Source organism: Hemiscyllium ocellatum, chromosome 14 (assembly GCF_020745735.1).
Source record: "Hemiscyllium ocellatum isolate sHemOce1 chromosome 14, sHemOce1.pat.X.cur, whole genome shotgun sequence".
Lineage (NCBI taxonomy): Eukaryota > Metazoa > Chordata > Chondrichthyes > Orectolobiformes > Hemiscylliidae > Hemiscyllium > Hemiscyllium ocellatum.
The window spans coordinates 31,772,116-31,795,247 of record NC_083414.1 but is presented as its reverse complement, the minus strand read 5'-3'; the positions used below and the strand labels follow the sequence as shown (position 1 = coordinate 31,795,247).

At 37.1% G+C, this 23,132-nt stretch overlaps 1 protein-coding gene across 1 annotated transcript in view; it reads right to left on the bottom strand.

The window, feature by feature from the left end:
• Positions 1-23,132, bottom strand: part of LOC132822470 (voltage-dependent L-type calcium channel subunit alpha-1D-like) — a 579,417-nt gene that overhangs the window by 93,117 nt on the left and 463,168 nt on the right. The window contains exons 41-42 of the mRNA XM_060835847.1: positions 15,794-15,895; positions 10,001-10,131 (exon numbers count right to left, since the gene is read on the bottom strand). Of these exons, the coding sequence (XP_060691830.1) occupies positions 10,001-10,131; positions 15,794-15,895 (233 nt within the window). The remainder of the gene's footprint in view (positions 1-10,000; positions 10,132-15,793; positions 15,896-23,132) is intronic.

The following is a 23,132-nucleotide window of genomic DNA, read 5'->3' as shown; positions in this document are numbered from 1 at the left end:
TGTGGCTGCAGGCATTAAAATCAGTTGAGACATAACTAACTCAAAACGGAGATCTCTTTAAAATTACAAAGATGACCTGACCACTTGATGTATATTAGGGCAGGAACTTGTATAATGTCGGAATGAAATAGCTACTGTAAACAGAGAGAGTAGGGAACTGTTCTGAAATATAAAGAGAAAGAATCATTATGGAATGTGCAACTTGAACTGATTAACTTTACAGAATACTGTAGCATGTGTCAACCAGAGACATCTAGTTACAAAGAATTATAAAGTACTGTAGTCATTTTGGGTAACTTGCAATCTGTATGATAATTAGGATGCCTGAGTTGGCAACATGTTTTTAAAATATATAAATGTGTGAAATTAACTACAATCAGGACAGTCACTTCACAAGCTGTGTTCTTTTATGCTCACTTGTACAATGCTCCAAGTAGCTGTACTTCACTGTATCACTTTGTGGAAAAAATCTTTTAGAGAAACATCTATGATCACAGGTGAATCAGGCAGTGGTCAGAAAAAGAAGATGGTGGTTCCTGTCAAAGGGTTCCCTAAGCAGACTATCAAAGTCATCTTGCAGAATACGTTATCCCTACAACTTTTAAATAAGTACCAAAACAAGTGGTGACAGAGGCACTTGCATCAATTATTCATGCACCCCTGGCCACTCTGTGATACCGCATGCTGAAGAACAGTGGTGGTAAAGGGGCCATTTTTTGAACTGTGCCATTACAATGATGAGAGATGCAGTGATTTTTGTCAGATTTGGCTGAGCAGCTCTATTCTCACGAATGTACACTGAAACAAACATCAACTGCATTCAAAAGACCATCAACTCTTTGGTCTGCTCAAAACATTTTGATGTTCCAATACAAAGAGTTGTCCTTGACCTAGTGTTACAGACTGGCATATTCCAAGGTCTAGGAGTACGTGCTGAGAAGTTGAGAGGAAAAAATTTTAAAAGGACATGACAGACAACTTTCGCCCAAAGAGATTGGTTCATTTTTGGAATGAACTGCCAGAAGAAGTGGTACTTACAGGTACAGTTACAACATTTAAAAGACATGTGGACAGATACATTTATGGAAAAAGTTTAGAAGGATATGGACCAAAGGTAGACAAGTAGGACTAGTTTAGTTTGGGAAAGTTGGTTGGCCTGGTCAAGTTGAATTGGAGAGACTGTTTCCATGCTGTGTGACTCTTCGACTCGAACTGACGCAGTCTACAGGAAAGTCTGTGAGGGGCTGAGAAATGAGACACATCACACCAAATGAGTGAGTACCACCCAAAATTAGAGTGTCGTCTAGCATTTGCACAAACAGACCAGTGGGATCAAACTTGGAGGTGCTAGGATGAAACAAGATAAAGGGTAGTGCACAGACCCAAGCGGCCACCAGTTAGATTGACTCATCAGACTACTGGTAGGCTAGAATCGCCAGGGGAGGGTGTAGATCAAGAACCATTGTGAGAGAAGGCATTGGAGAGGGAATTGCAGTTTGTCACGGGTGGATAGGTGGCTGTAAGGATAAGGAATACCCATTTAAGATGATGGTTACTGAGAATAGTGACAAATCTGAAAATGACATCTTTAGTCAGAGGTCCAAAAGTAATGTCTTTTTTGAAGGATAATTGAAAAAAATCAAAAGAAAGAGTTAGAATCATGGGGATCCATTGGATAACCAAAACATCAGGTAGCCTGTCCAGCAACGGGACAAAGAAGATAAGAGAATAGTAATAATTAATATTTGGGACTGAGAAACTAAGTCTAGAATCAATACCAAATTGACAGGATCACTGGATAGGAATCAGGGAAAGGCTAAGAAAAATTGTAAGTTGAGGATACTGTTGAAGAGACAAGAGAAAGAAAACTAGTTTTTTTATTGTGTGCATCCATATTTGTGTTTCATCTCTTTGTTTTCAGAAGGTAGTGATTGGTACATGTGAATGTATGTATTAAATTGATGCAAGTTAAAAGATTCAACAACCAGAAGAAGCTGGGATAAAAATGGAAGTTTAAGTTAGTAGAAAGCATTTCTTTCTAACTTGGTTTGTTTGGTGGTCGTGGAATGTCTGGGGTGGGACTGGGTTGTACAGATTTTAGATGCCCTATCAGTGAGGCTGAATAATGGATGAAGACAGAAATAAAGACAAGCAAATTAAAACAGTGGCTATTAGGTCTCTCAGGCTAAAAGTGAGCATCAGGAAGAAACGTGTAGCTAGTTGGAATTGGGATGAAATGATGACTTGGTTTCAAAAGCAATGGGCCACAGAAAAGGGACCATCTATCAACTCACTCAGAATACTCACCAAGATAGACTGTGAAAGGCTGCAATGTTGGATTGCATGGATTTTAGGGTTAAAAACATGCTGCCAAATTTGAGGCTTCTTTTTCTTGCCACAGTTCTCAAAAGACCATGGAGGATTTTAGATGTTTTTAAATAGAACCTAGAAACAAACATTGTAAGTGATTTAAACTCCAAAAAGGAAAAAAAAACTACTACTGAGAAGTGTGGAGAGACTTGATGATTAATCTAAAATCCTGCAATTAAGATATGAGATTGGGGGAAATTGCCTGAATTTAAAGATCCAAATTAAGAGTGATAGTGTGTCTTTAAAGCTTCAAAATGCATTGCCAGAAATGTGGATAAAGCTCTGTGCATTTATATATTCCAAACACAAAGTTAGAGCTGCGGCAAATCATATGTGGCACTCCCAAAGAGCACAGTAGCCCCAGGAACCCGAGACATAGAGATGCTATCACAAACTTAAATGATTGCTGTGTGGGGCCAGACTTTGTGCACTTCAAATAAACTGATCGCCCTAAACATCAGATAATGATTTTAAAACAAAAACAGAAGTTGCTAGAAAAGTTCAGCAGTTTGGCAGCATCAGTGAAGAGAAATCAAAGTTAACGTTTCAGATCCAGTGACCTTTCTGCAACAATCACTGGACCCAAAATCTTAACTTTGATTTCTCTACAGTTGCTGCCAGACCTGCTAAGCTTTTTGTTTCTGATTTACAGCATCCACAGTTCTTTTAGTTTTTATTTAAAGATTTTGAAAAATAGATTAAGTCAGGTAATATAACTTGTAGTATCAGCCAGATTTGTAAAGGGGAGGAAAATGAATCAACGTACATATGGATAGTAGGTATGCACAGTACATAATATTGTCCAGAGCAAACAAGAGTATAAACTGCTTTATTGAGCAGTCAGATACAACACAAAAGTATAATTTAGAGCCACACCGTGGCAGCAGGATGTTGCAGTAATCTGAGCCAAAATTCATTATTATCCCAGTTACAACCATATAAGGGGATCAAGGAACAGTTAGATCCTACTTGCAAAACCAGGCTTGACACGTTGTTGTTATTGATCTGATGAAATTCTGGTAACCATAGTGTAATCAATGAATACAGATCAAGAAGTAAGAAAATGCAAATATACTAATTTGTTTGTTATACTCACTCTTTAGAGGACCATGGAAATTGAAGTACTATACCTATGATTATGCAACGAACTAAGTCGACTGACCAGGGTACCCAACAAGGCTTATTCTATCAGAACTCAAGCAGTGTCACTTGCGATCAGTGGTGTGGAGTGCTAAATGTCACAGTTAACAAACTAATATGCCTGAGGGGTTGCTCAGGGCAGTTGGGAATGGGAAGATGCAGTACCTGAAGTTGTAATGTGCAGCTACAAAGGTTTCCTTGATGCGTCAGCTGCCACGTAAAATTTAGCCTCAGTATCATCCACTGTAGGTTAAATATTATAATCCCTATTATTGCTGTATTCAGTTACTTGTGTTGAATTAAATACTGTTCAAATTATTAGTTGTCAAATTGTCCAACCAATGTGAATGTTGACTTGCAGGCTCACATTCTGGGTAATCTGTTCTGTGTTTGTAGCCTGGGTAAGAGAAGCTGCAAAACCAATTAAATATGCATGAGCACATGGACTAGCAATGCAGCTGAACTGCATCTCCAGAGTCACCTATTCAAGAATATCTTCAGGACTCCTGTGGTGCAGAGGCAGTGCTGCTACCCCGGGACAAGGAGGCCTGGGGGCTCAAGTCCCTCCTGCTCCAGACATGTGTGATAACATCACTGAATAGGTTGATTAGAAAAACAGGTTAATTTTTTAAAAAATGAACATGTCAATGGTATCTTGGGCCCTTTTGTAGCACAGTGGAAGTGTTCTTAGCCCGAGACCAAGAAGCCCAGGTTCAAGTGCCACCTGTTCCAGAGGTATGTAATAACATCTCAAAAAAAACAGGTTAATAAAAAAATTCACTAATATCTTGGGTCCTTTTGTGACACAGTGGTAATATCTCTATTCCTGGAACGGAAGGTCCGTGTTCGAGTCCCACCTACTCCAGAGGTGTGTAATATCTCTGAACAAGCTGGTAGGCACTGACAGAAAGCAATATCTGAAGGGGTTCAGCCAGATAAGCAGGAGCTACAGTAAAACGTGTTATAAAGCTGCACGGTCCCATTGGAATCTGCAAATCCAACTATCGATTGGTTACTGGGGCCTAGGATGGGAAGTGAGAATCCACAATAGATTTGGCTTCCTTTCATACAGCTAAGAATCCAAAGAGAAGACTGAAAGAAAACTATATATGCAGAAATGAATAGCCAATTATACAGAAGAGTTGACACATAGCTGCAAGTATTGAAAGGAGTCGAGACATATTTAATTTGAAACCAAGACCAAAGGGGAACTGATTATTTTGATGCATGTAGGAAAGAAACTTGTAAGATTGTAAAGAAATAATCACTGTAAACAGATAGAGGAGAATTGTTTTCAAATATGATGTGGAGGTTCATGCAGACCCGCTCTCATACACATTCTCACCCTCTCTCTCTCAGGTATATACTGCATCACACTCATGCACACACTCATACTCTCACACCATCTCTCTCCCTCACATGCGTGCACACACACATATAAGTCTCTGGGGTGAATGTGCATTTGCAGAATTGTAATTGCAGATACATTCTATTTTGTTCACAAAGCACACAATCTGTAGGCAGTCAATCCATGTGACATTTTATAAATTCCTACTTTGGATATAGAACCAGTCTGACTCAGATTGGAATACACATAGACTCTAACCTTACACATTAATGCATTGTCTGACCTGAGATGTCACTTTTTTTTTAGAAAACCTTAAATTATCTTGGGAATGTGACCTGAAAGAAGATCTGAGATTCATATATTAATTAATAGAAATCTGCAATCTATTCTAAAAGATGAATGACTTAACACCAATCGAGGTTTATTCAATATATCACATCAGTTGTATGACACTATGATCTTCTGCTAAAATTCTGTCACCTATGATCCTGCTCCACTAGCTACCTGATGAAGGAGCAGGGCTCTGAAAGCTTGTACTTCCAAATAAACCTGTTAGACTATAACCTGGTGTGTGATTTTTAACTCTGTTTTCAAACATAAAGAGGTAAGATCATTGTGAAATATGGAAAATGGAGGAACTGATTAGTGTTGCAAAAATGCAGCCACTGTGGAATGTATCAACTTGAGACTTGACCAGCTTTGCATAGAATTACAAATTACTGCAGTTATTTCACATAATTTGCAGTCATGTGAAACTTAGGGTGCCAGAGTACACAACACAATTGTAAAATGTATGAACATCTATGTATCAAAGACTCTCCATGTGTTAACTGAAATATAATCCCAAGGACGATCTCTTGCATAACACATCATTGTCTTGTTTAAACCCTTAACCATCTTCCTTTCTAGTTTTACTTGAATACCATAGCACTTGTTGGCTTGGGTTTGGAAAATGTTGAAGGCAGTAGTTATATGTTAAATTCTCATCTATGGAGTTTGACATACTTTCCAATGGTGAACTGTTATTTACATGTTAAGGCTATAGAATAGCACAGAAGAAAACAAAAATTATATTTTATTCCATTAGTGGGTTGTCCTGATCAGAAGTACACATTGCCTGGACTGCAAGCCCAAATTTGAAATTTTGAGGTACTGATCAATAGAACATCTATTTCTATATTATAGGCCATATGTGTTGTGTTTTGTCTCATCCTTGGTATGCCTTTAAGGAACATGCTCATAATATCATTATTGTGCAAGAGAATGTAATTTGAGGGTATAAAGATACTTCGTTTCACCTCGGATCAGTTGAAGTATGACACTCTGGCAGCATACTGTTCTGTTGTAATATAATAGCGTAGTTTTAGCTTAATCACTTATGCATCTGAGGAATGTAACATTGTACATAATTATTTGTTGCAATAAATGCCTGTTGGTTTCTTCAATATCATGATACCACACCTAATTCCTTCTGTTATGGGAGATAACATGAGCATTGTCACCTCAGGCGAAACACTCAACTGGAGACAAACTCACACCAATGTGAATGATGTGAATCTATTTGAAATGTGCACAGCACAAGCACTCTGTGATCTTTCCTAGAATCAAAACATGCCAATTTTATACCAACAAGTAAGCCTTTTGGCCTCTCAAGCCTGGTCTGCCATTCAATAATAATATCTGTCTGTATAACCCAAATTTTATAATTGAGACTTCCATCCCTTCCTTTCATATGCCTTACCCTGGAAGAACTGTAATCTAAAAATTTCTAATCCCTTATAGCACCTTGACTCATGCTATAAGAGGATGTCAATTTTTGCTACCAGTCTAAAAGAAATGGAAGTTTGAAATTCACTAGTGCACAGCTTCCATCGCTGAACCATGTAAATGTACATCAGAAACTCTTACAATGGAAATAAAATGAGCCTTGTATCATGTGCAAAGTGATGAGGTGGAAACCTGGAGACCTGGAACTGGTCTAACGGGCCTTAGGCTCAGCCACATAATGTGAGTAATTTTGCTGTACCCAACAGGCAGCCCATCTTACCACTTGTTCAATTTTCAGGCTGCCTACTGAGCTAACTTCTGATTAGGAAGGGGACTGTAGTGATTGTAATGAGGTAAGCTTGGTGAACCTCATAGAATATGAGTTACCTGATTATGTCTGTTAATCTGGTCCAATCAGGGACCTCTGGCTGACAGAAGTAAACAGGAGTATCAGAAGTTCTGTTCTCTTTGAGAGTTGGCTCTGATGGAGTTGGATCAGTGTCAAGGACTCTTCATACGTAAATAAAAGTGATGAGATACTGGCCTCTTGTGAGTAATTACAGGGGTAGCAGCGAAGAATCTTTGAAGCAAGTTGGGGAAGGTTCATGGATGGATGTGGAATTGGGGAATGATGAATTGCCAGTTGGTAGATCCCTCAAGGGATCTGTGGAGCAAGGAAGAACACTGTGACTCAAGCCAACTCCAGTCTCTTTTTAAAGTAATTCCCCTTTAGTTATTGCTGCTAAGGACACACTGGCTTCTTCATCATTCCAAGGTGCCAACGTAATGCCTATCTGCACATTGCAGACATGTTTCAGAAATGTGGCCTGGAACAGGTAATATTTCCCTTATATCAGAACATAAGGAATTAAATTTCTGTTTCACAGAGTCACAAGTGAACCCTGAAAGATGTTTATTTTGTTTGAATATTTTACAATCTGAGGCTGCAGAAATGTAACTTCTACCCTCATGCAGTTTTCACTTGAACATTTCCTGACACCATGGGAATTGAAAGTTGAAATTGTTAAATTTCAAAATAAACCTTAGGCAGATATGTAAATAACTAGGTATTAATTAAAAATTGTATTAACATGACTAGTTTCATTGACATTTCTTCCTTAAATGTGAAGTCTGAAACGCTTGAGATTTATAGCTCATTCCGTTTCCTTTTCTGAATGTGATCTTTGAAATGTCTGTTATTTGGTTAACTGATGAAATTCAGGCATTTTAAGTGCCACTGTTCTCTGTTTTAAGACATTAAGATTACTAAAACTGCTTTGTATACACTCAATGCTCCTTTGCAAAATAAATAAGTTTAAACATCAAGAATCTTTTATTCCTTTAAGTACTGTGTTCATCAGTGCAGGTGCAATGTTACTTTCGTATCTTCAACTTGGAGTACCAGTTGGATCCCCACTTTCAAGATTTAGATAGTATATCTGAACAGGTTGATTAAAACTATGACACACGTCTGAAGCAGGTGGGACTTGAACCTAGGCCACTGGCCCAGAGGTAGAGAAACTATCACTACATCAGAAGAGGCCTCTATTTTCAAACATTATAATAAATACTTATAATAGGTTAGATAAATTAAATAATTAATTATGTATTTCAGTAGGTTCGGAAATTAAATGATAATTGCACCCAAACATTTGCAGAGTGGTGTATTAATGTTATGCTAAATAAAACTTTCTTTGTTCAGGCTAAGTTTCTAATTGTTATATTTATCAGCTCACCAGCTAGTAGAGATAAAAATAAAATGTTTTATTATTCTAACAATATGTTTAGTCCATTGTGCGACTATAAACAAACAGCTACCTATAATGTTAGCTCTATCATAGCTATGCTGACTGGATCAAATATTTCTGAATGCTAAAAAATGTCTAAGGTTATAAAATAAACAATGTCTTAAGTTGATACCGCTAAACATTACTTATGAAGTCATACATGCCTCCAAAGTTTGTCATTTTTTCCCTACAGTTTACTGATAATAGATGGAGTAACACTTTGCCAAGATAATTTTCAATACTAATTGCAAGCTAACTATTTTATTTTACTGAAACTGACTGCTGTATTAATTTCCAAAAACTTTGGAAAAATAAGCAACAATTCCTTTTTAATCTCTTCTACCCAATAATCTCTATGTGCACGCTTTCATATGAAAACAATAAATTTGAGTTGTATTAATGTCCATGAAATAGAATTTAATGAGATTGAGAGAGATAGCATAATACTGCTATAAGTATCAAAAAAATCAAATTTTTCATATAAGAGTTATTGCATAATTATAGTTGATCAGGTAACCAACTGAATTGGCTAACTGCTATTGCAGTTATCTGTACTGCTTGTGTTATTAGTTATAGAAATAATTAAATTCTCAAAATATTTCTTTGATTTTTAATGCAGACATCAACTCATCTAATTTAAGTAGATTAAGGCCACTTTCCAGACAAAGAAATATTACATGCTAACATCAAAAACAGTAAGTTTATTTTATATGTTTCCTGCAGCCTATTGAACTAAAAAAAGGCAGCTATTTTTCAAATCTGTATAAACCTGTTCATGATAAATATAATTTATGTGTTACCATTTCCTACATAATTTAATTCTCAGTTAGATTCGTAACGCAACCTGAGTTACTATAAATTGCTGAATAATTATTTGGTTTGCAATACCCAAGGTTACTTAAGTTTTCAAGCATAGCTATAGATAATAGTTGAAGTTGACCAAGGCAGCAACAATGCAAGCAGGCACATTCCATTCAAACTACTCAAAATGCATATTTCTTTAAATTCAGTGTTCTGGCTTCATAACACTTTATGTTTTGCTATTCTCCCATTTGTTGCCAATGCAATGTAATTCATTTCTGTTTGTAAGGCGTGCAAAATAATGGCTGGAGATGCATTATAAAGGGGGATATAGTCTTCACATGAAGGTGAATCAGCCGTGAGCATATGTAAAAGCTGCGATGAAAAATCGAAAAGGCTACATGCATCTCACTAATCCACCCCTCACAGTAGGTTTGGCTTTTGCAGAGAATGCAGGATGATGCAACAGGCTTTACATTTTACATCAACAATAATATAACAATTCATTACATTAGCTCATTCATACAGAACATACTCTTGAAATTATGCAGTGGTATAGTAGTACAGAATATTTGATACGTATATTAGAAATTTCAGGGGAAATGTTAACCTATTTCAATAGATTATAACCTTTGCTAAACTAGCAAGGAGAGATTTTTGATGAATGTACAGTGTGCATACACTGCTATCACACTGCAAAATTTAATGACCTTTAATAATTAAAATCCAATGTTATAGCTCAGGCACTTTAAAAATCATTCTTTACAAATTATCAAATTAATCTCACCTGAAGAGCAACTGTCGTATTCTTTCTGGGTTGCTTTCCAACCAAGCCTTGTTCCTTGCGTCGCTTGAATTTCCTAAAGTAGTCCTGTATCAGGAAGGTGGCATAGAACTTCCCCACGGTTACCTCATCATCTATGTGAATAGACCAAACAAATTCCTCCTTTTTCAGAACAACAGCTTCTTTCTAATCATCCTGGAACTTCCTAGTTTGATTGCTTTCTGTAAACCTGTGCTCTAAACTTTATAAAATGTGTTTATTCAAATTATTATATTAAATATATATTAGAGATTACATTTGAAGGAATTATGTTTCAAAATTAAACGACACTAAAATAATCCTTCGCGTGTAGTTTAATTGAAAGGTGAATAATACACACATTTCCACTCCAAAATTGTCAATAGACTGCAAAATATGTCACTTTTATTTTGGACAATACCCTAAATGATGGGATTTTCTCTAAAATCCAAATTAGATAGATGTATTTGCAGTATAAGGTGAACATATTTGTAATTCTTCTGCAGTTTTACAAATTTGAAATGAATGGCAAGTAACAGCAGATAATCGGTCATTCTGCTATGTACTTGTGTTAAATAATTGCAGTTTGAATAAAGCATCTAACTTCCTATATGACAGAAACTGATATTTCAAAGAAGGTATTTAAAACACTGCATTCAAATCTTGAATCAACCTCAAAACCCTTCACAAATTTTACTTTTAGTAGTTTTTTCATTTAATTGCATATGTTTGGCTTGAGTGACAAATTTATAAGAATGTAAAATATGCACATGATCTGAGCTGTGCAAATTATTAAACTGGATGCAAAGAATAATTATTGGACAATCTTGAACATTTTTGGCTGCCTTGGGCTATGGTTGCCAAACTAGATAATAAGCAATTACCATTCCATTATTCTTTTAAGGATGGAAAACCTCACAGAACAAGATCCTGTCAGGTGGCACATTACACTTTGTAAACCTTTTATTCTACTATGAATAAATTTGACAATATTATCAGTGTATATTGTTCAGTAGAACTACAAAGAATGAAATTACAGTTAAGTATGAAAATATATTCTACTTACTAAATATATTTTTAAAAAATCAAACATGTAAAATGTATTATTCACCTTCATAGCTGTTGCAAGCTAAAATTGCAAGGCTACAAAATCAGGAAGCAAACGGGCACAAATAAATATTGAACCAAGTGTACAAATCTAACAGATCACTCAACTGATAATGAATCATGTTCATGTTGTTAACTTTTTAAGCTATTACAGTCAATTATAACTAAACTGTTAGAAACCTTTGAATCTAACTTTTGAAGAAGAATTGGAGTAAAACAAAATTAGAAGAAAAATTATTTGATAACAATCCTACCCTCAAGCTAAACAGGACATTATCTTTTATTAATAATAAAAATGCAGAAAATGCTAGAGAAACTCAGTCCAAAAGTCAACCGTTTCGCTTTTCAGCATTTTCTATTTTTATTTTAGATTTCCGCATCTGCAGTATTTTGCTTTTATTTTACTGTCTTTCATTGATTTACAAGTAACTCCATAAGTGACTTGTGGAAACCATAAGTTTTTATTTTAATTCATTCATGGGATGTGGATATTGCTGGTTAGGCCAGTATTTAGTGCTGGCTAGACCAGCATTTATTGCCTTCCCTTAGGGCTCATGAGAAGATAGTGGTATGATACTACTGCAATCCATGGGAATGTAGGTACACCAACTGTGATATTAGGAAGGGAGTTTATACAGGGACAGGGTAAGAACAGTGGTGGAGTAGTGAGTCAGGATGGTGTGTGGCTTGAATGATAGTGCACCCATGCTTCTAATTCCCTTATCCTTCTGAGTGTATGCATTGCAGGTTTGGAACAAGCTTTTGAAGAATTCTTGCTGAATTGTTGCAGTATATCTTGTAAACTGAAAGCATTTCTGCTACTGTGCATCTGTGGTGAAGGGAGGAAATGTTGGAGATGATGGATGGGGTACCAATAAAGTGAGCTTTATTTTGGATGACGTAAAAATTTGAGTGCTTTTGGAGTGCACTCATGCAGGCAAATAGAGAGTATTATATTACACTTCTGGCATGTGCTTGTAAATGGTTTGGGGTATTCAGGAGTAAGTTGGTCCACAGAAAATTCATAGTTTCTGACATACTTTTGAAATCACATCGTGAATATTACGTGCCACTTAGCCTAAGCCTGTGTGTTCTCTGGGTCTTCCTGGGTATGAACTGCTTCAGTATCGAAGAAGTCGTGAATGGTGCCAAATGTGCAATAATCAGTGAACATTCCCACTTGTAACCTTATGACTGGAAAAAGGTTATTGATGAAGCAGCTGAAGATGCTTGTGCCAGGAAAGGACCCTGAGGAACTCCTACTGGCTTCCAACAACTATGTGCTAGAAATGACTTTAACCAGTGGAAAGTTTTCCCAGACTTGACTTTTATCAATTTTACTTGGGTTTTTTGAAGGATACTCAGTGAAACAATAATTTGATATTATGGGCACTCACCCTTAGCTCACCTCTGGATGTTCAACTCTATTGTCCATATTTATACTAAGTTTGTACTTACACCAGGATTTGTGTCGCCATGGTGGAATCTAAATTGAGAATCAGTGAGCAGATTGTTGGTAAACATGTGCTGTTCGATAGTATAGACATCTGCGTCCAACATTTTGCTCATTATCAAAAATAAATTGTTGTTAGGTTAATTAGCTGGGTTTGATTTGTCCTGCCTTTCGTGGACTGGACAAATTCTTATGGACAATTTCCCACATTGTTGGGCAGATGTTGTATGTGTATTGGAACAGTTTGGCTAACAGCACAATTACCTTTTGAGTACAAGTCTTGCCAGACTGTTGTTAGGTCCACATCACCTTAGTGGTATCCAGCACCTCTAGCAATTTCATTGATATTAAATTAAGTTAATCAAATTAGCTGAAGACTAGCATTTATGATGCTGAGGACCTCTGCAGATTATCATGCTGGATCATCTAATCAGTACTTCTGATTAATGCTGGTTGTAAATACTTTAACCTTATTTTGCTGAGATGTGCTGGACTCCCCTAATATTGACGATAGGGTCATTTGTGGAGGCTACTCCTGACACTAGTGTGAGTGCTCTGTAGGATGTATAGTTGAAGGTGTGAGAGGCAAGTACAGGGTCACTTGAACAATTACTCAGGAACTCGTTGGATGCTGCCTGAACTGCTGTGCTCTTCCAGCACCACTGATCCAGAATCTGGTTTCCAGCATCTGCAGTCATTGTTTTTACCTCAAATATTAAATAGTCTACCCTTTCCTGAGTAACTATTTACTTAATTACACTGAAATCCTCCAAATTCTCCAATTCACATTGAGACTTTCAGGGCCTCTTGGCTTAAACAAATTGTCTAGCAGAATCTTTGGGCCCTGCTGAAATGGAAATTATGTCCTCATGCGCAACTTTATCTATGCTGTAATAATGAATGTCAGAACATCAGAAAGTCCTGGCCACTACTCCTGCCTCTGAGCCTAAGCAGATGGTTGACCTCTGCTTAATATAATTATTGGAAAACATCAGTTAGGTCATGGATTACTGCTGCAAACTGAACGATGTACTTTTTCCTTCAAATAGTTTTCCAATATTCACTGAACTAAATGAGCCAAGAGCAGGGCCAAAAGGTTTCCCTGTTCAAGATTACAAGAGCTCTAAAGAAGGATCGGTAATATTATTCACTGTCTTTATTTGGGTAGTCTCAACCTAGTTCTTTAGTCAGTGAAAATCCATAGCCTATAACATCATTTAGATTTAACCCCATTGTGCAATTCAGATTTTGTAATGGCAGAATAGAAAAAGCCTTTTTTCTCCCCATTTCGCACAATTAATTACTTGTGGATAATTGAGACTGCAACCAAGTAATAAAATTGCAAAACAGTACTGGGTTTCTGATACCGTCATCCCTCACCTTACCAAGTACAAAACTAAATTCAAGTATAACATAATAAATATTGTGAATATTGTTATAATAGAGCTTACTGACAATAACAGTGGAAGAACTAGATTTTTAAGAGGGAGACTATGGCAGCATTTAGGGAAATATTAAATTTAGAATGCAAGAAGCAGAAGAGGGAAAAACAGTAGAGATAACTGAACATAAACTTGAAATTTAGGAGGAAAGAAGTCAACAGTTTGGAGAGAGTAGATGAAAGGTGTTTTTCATCGACTTCAGCTTTGGGCTTAAGCAAGCAAAGATAGGTATCATCCTATAGGATTGACTTAGGTGAATAGCAGAGGTTACATTACAGGAAAGATTTAGGGTGAAAAATGATGAGTGGTTTCAGAGGGGAAAGGCAGGGGGAGTTGAGATACAGATTCAAACTACAGATGTCAAGCTTCTTAATGCAGAGATCGAGGAGGAAAGGAGGGAAGGAGGGAAGATTTCTTCAGGTAAGCTGGAGGGAGCAGTACACAAAAAAAGATTTTCATTGAGAAATGAGGTTATGGAACCATATGTTAATTACCATTGCAAAGTGAGGGTCAATGTCACTATCTGTAATAAATAGATTGACAGCAAGGGTATTGTTCACAAATTAACAGACATTCTGGAGAGAGATTCAAAAAAGGAGCAATGGTGTGGGTAAGTATGAGAATTTTGGGCTATTGGCCTGCTCTTTGTTCTACACCTCTTATTTTGTCTCATCAGGGACATAGCAAATGTTTGACAGAAAATGTGTTTATTGAATCCAATTGAGTGATTTGTTATGTTTATGCCCATTGATAACATACATTGTTCAGACTTGAAATGTTCTAAAAACTTAACCCTTACCCCAAAGACAAGGTTAATACACTTAGCACAACAAATGAGATGAATTAAAATATATAGGTTTATAATTCTGTCAATTAAAGCATGTGTTTACTGAATAATTAGCAAGCTAGAAAACTAGCTATAACCTTGTAGTAATACAAGCATGAATATATGAAATCTATAAAGATGAAAAGCCTTTATATTGTTTCCAATTTCCAAGACATGCAGATAAGACAAAACTGGCTGTGTGGAATATTTCTGAAGCACAGGTCTCCGTGTCAAATAAATCTTAGGGGAAACAATTGTTAAGAGGCAACACGAGTTCCATGCCACCGGCCTAAAACAGAATTGCTTCAGAATATTCTTACAGATTGAGAGAAGAAAGGGACAGAAGCTGTAGAGAAGCTCGAGCAAACAAGTTGAAATGTTATTGGATACATGCAATGTTTTCTCAATTTATGCCATGCAAGCATTAGAAACAAAATTGAAGCAAATGGTTACTTAATTAAGTTTGAAAAATACATTTAAAACTTAAGCAGTATTTAACAAAATTCAAAGCTTGAACAGTACCAAATGTCAATGATAATTTTAATTGTTAATAATGAAATACATTTGATTACTCATTACTTATTATGCTGCAGACCTTATACCCCATGTACTTACCATTCCACTGCATGGTATTTACACTGCAGCAAATTAACAAATACTAAGTGTTTTCCATGAAATATATCTCAATACAAGAATTGTTGTTTCAAATAAACTGATGGATAATCTTTAGAATTCAATTACTTTTTAACAGTGAAAACAAAGTGAGTTCCAATTTCAATACACATTTCCCTCTTCCTTCAAATACAAAATCAATATCAAATACTTTTATTGGGTTACTTTCTAACAATGCACATCTATCTAATTCAAAAACAAACATAAACTGGTAAACAGTCTGTGATTAATATATAATTAACTGCAGTGAAAATTGATCTGAAAATCATAGCACTAACCATCAGCTGGAGGGACCACCTGATCTAGCAACTTCATGCTAGTTCGTTTCCAGATTTTTTTAATAACAGCTCTCAGCTCCTCATTAGCTTGATCTAGGTTACCTGTATCAAAGGAGAAAAAGCACGCAACAGAATCAGCCCCATGAACCTTTTGAAACAGTGAAGTAGCAACCTAATACACAATTTCCAGTAAAGTAAGAATTGTAGTAAATACTTCCACATATGTCAAAAGTAATTGAAAAAAAAAGGGTGTCAGTTGGTTCAATAGGCTGGTTTGTCATGCAGAATAATACCAACAGCATGGCTTCAATTTCCACACTGGCTGAGGTTACCATGAAGGTCTGCCTTCTTGACCTCACCTGTCATCAGTGAGGTGGTCACCCTCAGGTTAAATCACCACTAGCTGTTTCTCTCTAATGAGTTAGCAGCCCTATGGTGTGAATACGGCAAAGTTACCTTTATTATTCATTGAAAATCTACTGGATGCAAGCTGTCACGTCTAAATTACATGCAGATTATTTTTCTAACACTGCATGTTTCACTCAGTTAGTTGTAATAGATAGTGCTATACCTTGGCTGTTAATTTCTATCCATGAACAATGCTCATATTTAAATACTTTGAAAGTAAACTGAATGAAATGTAGAGAATTACAAATGCTCAGGAAAAATGATATGGAATTAAAACTAACATGGGTTCACGTGGCATCAAATTGAAAATGGGATCACAGATTTCAAACTAGTTTGAGAAAAACATTTGTGTGCATTTCACAGGGGCTGGGTGACCTGCATGCACTATCCATCTCATCCCAAGCTTAAAGTGCATTGCCACTGTGTTGACCAAAACTCTGGCCAACACACACTGACATCATGCTGGGGTAGGCCTTAATAGGGTGTGAGTGGAATTCAATCATGTTCTTTATGGACAGCAAATCCCACCCTCGAGATCTGTCAATTACTCTATTAAGTGGAAGCTCTGTAATCTTGATTTGGAGATGCTGGTGTTGGACTGGGGTACACAAAGTTAAAAATCACACAACACCAGGTTATAGTCCAACAGGTTTAATTGGAATCACTAGCTTTCAGAGCGCTGCTCTTTCATCAGGTGGTTGTGGAGGCACAGTTGTAAGACACATAATTTATTAAGAAAAGTTTAATGTGATGTAACTGAAATTATACATTGAAAACTACCTTGATTGTTTGTTAAGTCTCTCATCTGTTAGAATGACCATGTAAGTTTCACTTCGTTCACATGTAAATCGCAAATTTTTTTTTAAAAGTTACATTCTCTGGTGAACTTTAACGATTGGTGTCAGCCCAGATAATGTGTTGAAGGTGTTAGCCCCCTGTGTGCTGCTGTCTGTGCCATAACATTTAGACTGATTCTAATCTGATGCATGTGGATTTGTGTGTGCACACATACACATATACGTTTGCGGGGTGAATTTGTACTTGCAGAGTTACATTGTACTTTGCTCAAAAACTGCATGAATCCATGCAAGATTCTGCTAATTCATTTTTTAGATTAGAATCAGTCTAAACATTAAGGCACAGACAGCAGCACACGGGAGCTAACACCTTCAACACATTATCTGGGCTCACACCAATTGTTACAGTTCACCTGAGAATATAACTTTTAAAAATATTTTACGATTTACATATGAAAAAAGTGAAACCATCATGGTTGTTCTAACAGATGAGAGACTTAAACAATCAAGGTATTTTTCAATGTATAATTTCAGTTACATAGCACTGTAAACTTTTGCTATAAATTCCGTGTCTTACAATTGTGTACTCCACAACCACCTGATGAAGGAGCAGCGCTCCGAAAGCTAGTGCTTCCAATTAAACCTGTTGGACTATAACCTGGTGTTGTGTGATTTTTAACTCTGTAATCTTAACAGCATCAGAAGAGAATAGTGACCAACGCTTGGGACTACAACCAGTTCCTCGAGAAGGTGAATTCTTGTCTTGAGTAGGCCTGGGAATTTTGAGTAGCATGGCTGGCTATGATCCTTAACAAAGAGTCGGTGGGGTATCAGTTCAAGTGGGGGGAAGAGTGGGAAAAAAAAGTGTGGAAATTTAGATAGCAAAAGGTGAATGGGGTTAGTCATTTGGTACAACAAGTCAATACTGCAAATGTTACATTTAATTTTGTTATTTCTTTTATTGGATGCATTGTTAGAAAAATATTATTACATTTCCTTTTTAAATGAAAAGCAGTAAAAGATGTGTTTGTAATAACAATGAAGCACTACCAACATTAAAAAAGGTGCTGTAGGAACTTGTAATTCTTGAGAAATAGATTTAATTAGGGACATTAATGCAACAGAAAATGCATGATAGCAGACATAAGGAAGATAGATCTGGAACAAAGATACAACATATGTATGCAAAATATTTGCATCATCATAGAGAAATTTCAGCTAAAAGTATCAATATTTTAGAAATGGAAACGCCAAGAATCATATGATTAACTTATACATAACATGGTGTGAAATGGAATATACTGTAAGAAGGCTTGGAATATGTAATACACAGTCTCGAGTTAAGAAATGTGGGTCGATGTCACCATCAAAGGGTAATTCAGTGAGGAAAGGTGATCTTTCAATTCCTATCCATCTCTATCACTAAGGCATCAAGTGCTACATCTATGAATGATGGATCCTTCTCAGGTGCTCCATTTGTACTATATTGGGTGTGTGTGAGCAGCTTATTCGCCTGAATGCAGTTTCCTTTTGAGTAGGGACAGGCAGTTTTGCAGGTTGGTTGCAACATGTGATGTAAGCATGCCCTGCTGAACACTCAGGTAATCATAAATCACAATCAGGCAAATAAAAAGGCAGCACCAGGTTAGCATGATGCATGCCTCAATGAAAAGAGGGATCAAACCCCACATCTAAAAACAAGCTCTAACCAACTATTAGCTCTAGCTTTTCTACTTTTGCAATACTTTGCAATATTAAATCATGTGACATGCAGCATGCATTGACAAATTTTTCTGTAATGAAGCACGTCAAGCAATCAGAACTTGTTCTTGAGGGGTCTGATGGTCTCCACTGTTTCTAGCTCTGTTGTATATCTGTTTGGTCAGCCTAACAGAAGGCATAAGCAAGGTATTAGAAGATGATGGTACTTGTTCACAAATAACTGGCCTCTAGAGCAAATATCTGGGTGGAAGAGAGGGTACACTGGTGAAGAACACAGGTTGAAAGTGTGTATCTTGGCTAGTGAAACCAAGATACCAGTTACAAATCTGCATAATTTCTTGTCGATTGTTGCAGATATTTTGCACATTTAAAAATGGAATTCCTTCCTATTGTAGAAGAGGGCTTAGCCTCGCAGTTGACCACAAAGGCTCACATGGATGCAACTTGCAAGCCACCTCACTTCAGAAATTACAGAAATTCTCAAAAGGCCATTGTTCTCTCTATTTTATATTCTCCTTTGCAAAAGTGAAGAATTCCTGCTGCTTAAGCAAACAGTTTTTCTACTACTTCCTTGATTGCAAAGTGCATTAAAAGCAAAGAGACGATGACGTAACTGGTTTTTGAAAAAAACAAAGTATGATGTATAAAGATCAGGTCCAAGGTGAACTTCACAGTCACCACTAGTGCTGTGGATGCACTAGTAAGGAACTTCAACTCTTGGTTCAGCAAGTGACTGCCCCCACCCCAGAAAACCAGAGTCACTGAAAACTGTCCCTCTGTGAAGCCAAGCAAGAAAACCTGATTTCTGTACAACTTCATGTAGTCAGGTATCCCCTACAACTTCACCCTCATCCACTATCCTGCAAAGCTCTCTTCAGCTTGTCCTGTTGCATCTACCTCTTTATGATGTAATTCCAAGGCCAAGTTAAACATAAGACAGGCAATTTAAAGAATTAATTTGGAAATAGCATGGACATGGATGTCTTGCTGTAAATTTATGTTTTAAATTTTTTGTACAGCTCATAGTTTTGTCCCCCTGCTCCTTGTAGCTTCCTCCAGCCCTATAACCCTATTCTCTGTTTAACGTAGCCTGACTTTAATATGACATTCTTGAATCTTCAACGAGAAATGGGATAAAAGCTACTTTTGTGACTGCTTTTTGAACTTGTCTATAAAAAAAACATGGAATGCACTTTCTTTTCCATATTTTTTCAACCAATTAATGGTTTAAATCTTAACTTGCAATTCTTTTTGCGAGCACTGAAATGTTTCGTTAATGTTATCAGAATTATGCATATAACAATATTTAAAATATGATATTTTAAAATATATATTACTATACATAAGAAAACAGAGTGCTCTCTTTTCACCAAAAATAGTAGATTTGGCAGCATCCGTGGAGAAAGAAATTGTTAATAACCTGATTTGTTATAAAGACTGAAAGCCTCTTTGTCTTTGTAAAATGGTGCCGTAGGTCCAAATCTGAAAATCCAAACCTGAACAAGGTGTCTGCTATTTTTGCAGTTAGAGGCAAGTTCTAATGTGCATATCCATGGTCTACGGTAGCAACTGCACATGTTAAGGTGCAACTGTCTTAGTCTAATGTGATATTTTTTTCCCTAGAGGCATGTTCAAAGACAATTTAGGCACTCTAAACCCAGGAGGAGAAGTTATAAAGCTGGCAGAGTCCTTTGGCGAGGCAGGGAGCTCTTTTGGAGAATGAAGTGTCCTTTTCAATTTGATCCCAGGACAGCTTTTGGAGAAGTCAGATATCCATTGGGAAAGTTAAGGTTCTCTTTGAGGCAGGTGGGAAGCCTTTTGGACTTGTTAAAAGATACATAATGTGCATAAAAATTGCATCAACTCACAAACTGTCAAGTTCATTGCAAGTATCAAAAAGATTTCAAAGGAGTTGTCAAGCTGTTGAGGCATTTAAAACACCTGTCCCTTAAAGATTTAAAAAAGTCTCCTATTTAGAAATTGTCACTTGCTGATATACTGTTGGGGGTTATGATTGCAGGATTAGTGCTGAATGATATGAATTTTACAACCTTTCATTGTCACAATGGAGTGCCTGTCATTCCGCAGCATGGTTCACTATTCTAAATGGATATAAACTCTTTGAACTGCAACTATGAATTTCACATCTTGTTTTTTTTTAATATAAAGGATTAATAGAAATTAAACGTATTGAATAAACTGATTTAAAATGTATCAGTGATTTAAAAAAAACTGAATTTTTCATTAGACATTAAAGAATTTTCATCACATTTCTTTTCAGCATGGGCCTTGAGCCATAACTGTGGAAAATTCTGGATCAGTTAAAATGGCATGTGCAAGTGCAAAGAGTGGTAAGTTGGGGGGGGGGCACAGAGTGGGTAGCAAGAGTTGACAGGGTATGGTTCCAAGTTGGCTTAGAGGCTATACAGGGCCATTCGAACGATGATGAGAATAGGTTGGTATAATGGTTTAGGATTAGCATACAAAGAAATGAAACCAGACGGACCATCTAGCACAGAGTTGGCATTGGAAACAAAAATTGCAAAAACAGCCTTATTGACCCTGCAAAGTCCTCCCCACTAATGTCTGGAAGTTGGTGCCAAAATTGGGAGAGCTGTTAAACTACAGTCAGGCATAATTTTAAGGTATGATTCTATGCATATGTTCTGTACTATCAGCAGGATAGATCTAGAAGAAGCAGTGATAGAGTGATGGGCAGGAGGGAGTTGCACTGGGAGTACTCAACGTAGACTTCAGACTTCAAAGTCTCAATGCATTAGGTTAAACATGGGCAAGGAGACCTGCTCATCACAAACCGTCCTCAGCTGATGAATCAGTACTCCTCCATGTTGAACAACACTCAGAGGAAGCAATGAAGATGATAAAGGTGCAAATTATATTCCAGGTGGATGATTTCAATAGCCATCACCAAGAGTGGCAGCAGCATTACTGAGTCCTAAAGGACAAAGCTGTTAGATTTGTCCTGCAGCAAGTGGTGATGAAATCAACAAGAGGGGTAAAACTTGACCTCATCCTTACCAATCTCCTGGCTGCAGATGCATCAGTCCATGACAGTATCTAGAAGAGTGACCACCACACAGTCCTTGTGGAGACAAAGTCTTGCCTTCACATTGAGAATAACCTTCAATATGTTGTGTGCCACGATCACTGTTCTAAATGAGACTGACTTCAAACAGATCTATCAAATCAAGACTGGGCATCAATGGAGGTGCTGTTGGCCATCAACCGCAACAGAATTATAATCCTACAAAATGTTACCTCATGGCCTGGAATATCTCCCACTCAACCATTACCATTAAGCCAGGGGATAAAAACCTGGTTCAATGGAGAGTGCAAAAAGATATGTCAAGAGTAGCACCAGGCATACCTAAAAATAAGGTGTCAGCCTAGTGATGCTACCGAACAAGATTACTTAGTTGCCAAGAAGCCTTAGCAGCAAGTGACAGGCAGAGTTAAATGATCCCATAACCATATCTAAGCTCAACAATCTGCTACATCCAGTCATGAATAGTAGTGGAAAAGTAAACAACTCACTGGAGGAGGTGGCTCCACAAACGTCCTATCCTCAATGATGGAAGAGCCCAATGCATCAGTGCAAATGATAAGGCTAAATCATTTGCAGCACTATCAATCTCCTGGGGGTTACCATTGACCAGAAATTCAACTGGACTCACCAAATAAGTACAGTAACTCCAAGTACAGGACAGAGGCTAGGAATACCATGGCGAGTAACTCATCGCCTGATTCGCCAGAACCTATCCACTATCTATAAAGTGCAAGTCAAGAGTGTGATTAAATACTTCCATTTGCCTGCATGAGTGCAGCCAACAACATGCAAGAACATCAGAACAGAGCAACCCACTTGACTGGCATCACATCCACAAACATCCATTCCCTCCACCACCAACGCTCACAAGCAACAAGTACTATATACAAGATGCATTCTAGAAATTCACCAAAGAAGAATTTGGAAGGCAGCACCTTCCAAACTATGACCACTTCTACCTGGAAGGACAAGAGCAGTAGTTACATGGGAACACCACCACCTGCAAGTTCCCTTCCAAGCCACTCACCATCCTGGCTATTGCTACTCCTTCACTGTAATAATTTGGAGGTTCCAGTGTTGGACTGGGGTGGACAGAGTTACAAATCACACAATGCTAGGTTATGGTCCAACAGTTTATTTGGAAACACTAGCTCTCAAAGTGCTGCTTCTTCCTCAGCTGGTTGTGGAGTATAGGATAATAAGACACAGAATCTATAGCCAAATGAGTACAGTGTCATGCAAAGGTAAAGATACATTAAATTATTTTAGATCAAGTCTTTCATCTTTTAGAATGAGATGTGTTGGTTTCTGTTCTTTGATATGTAAGTCCCAGAATTTCTTTTAA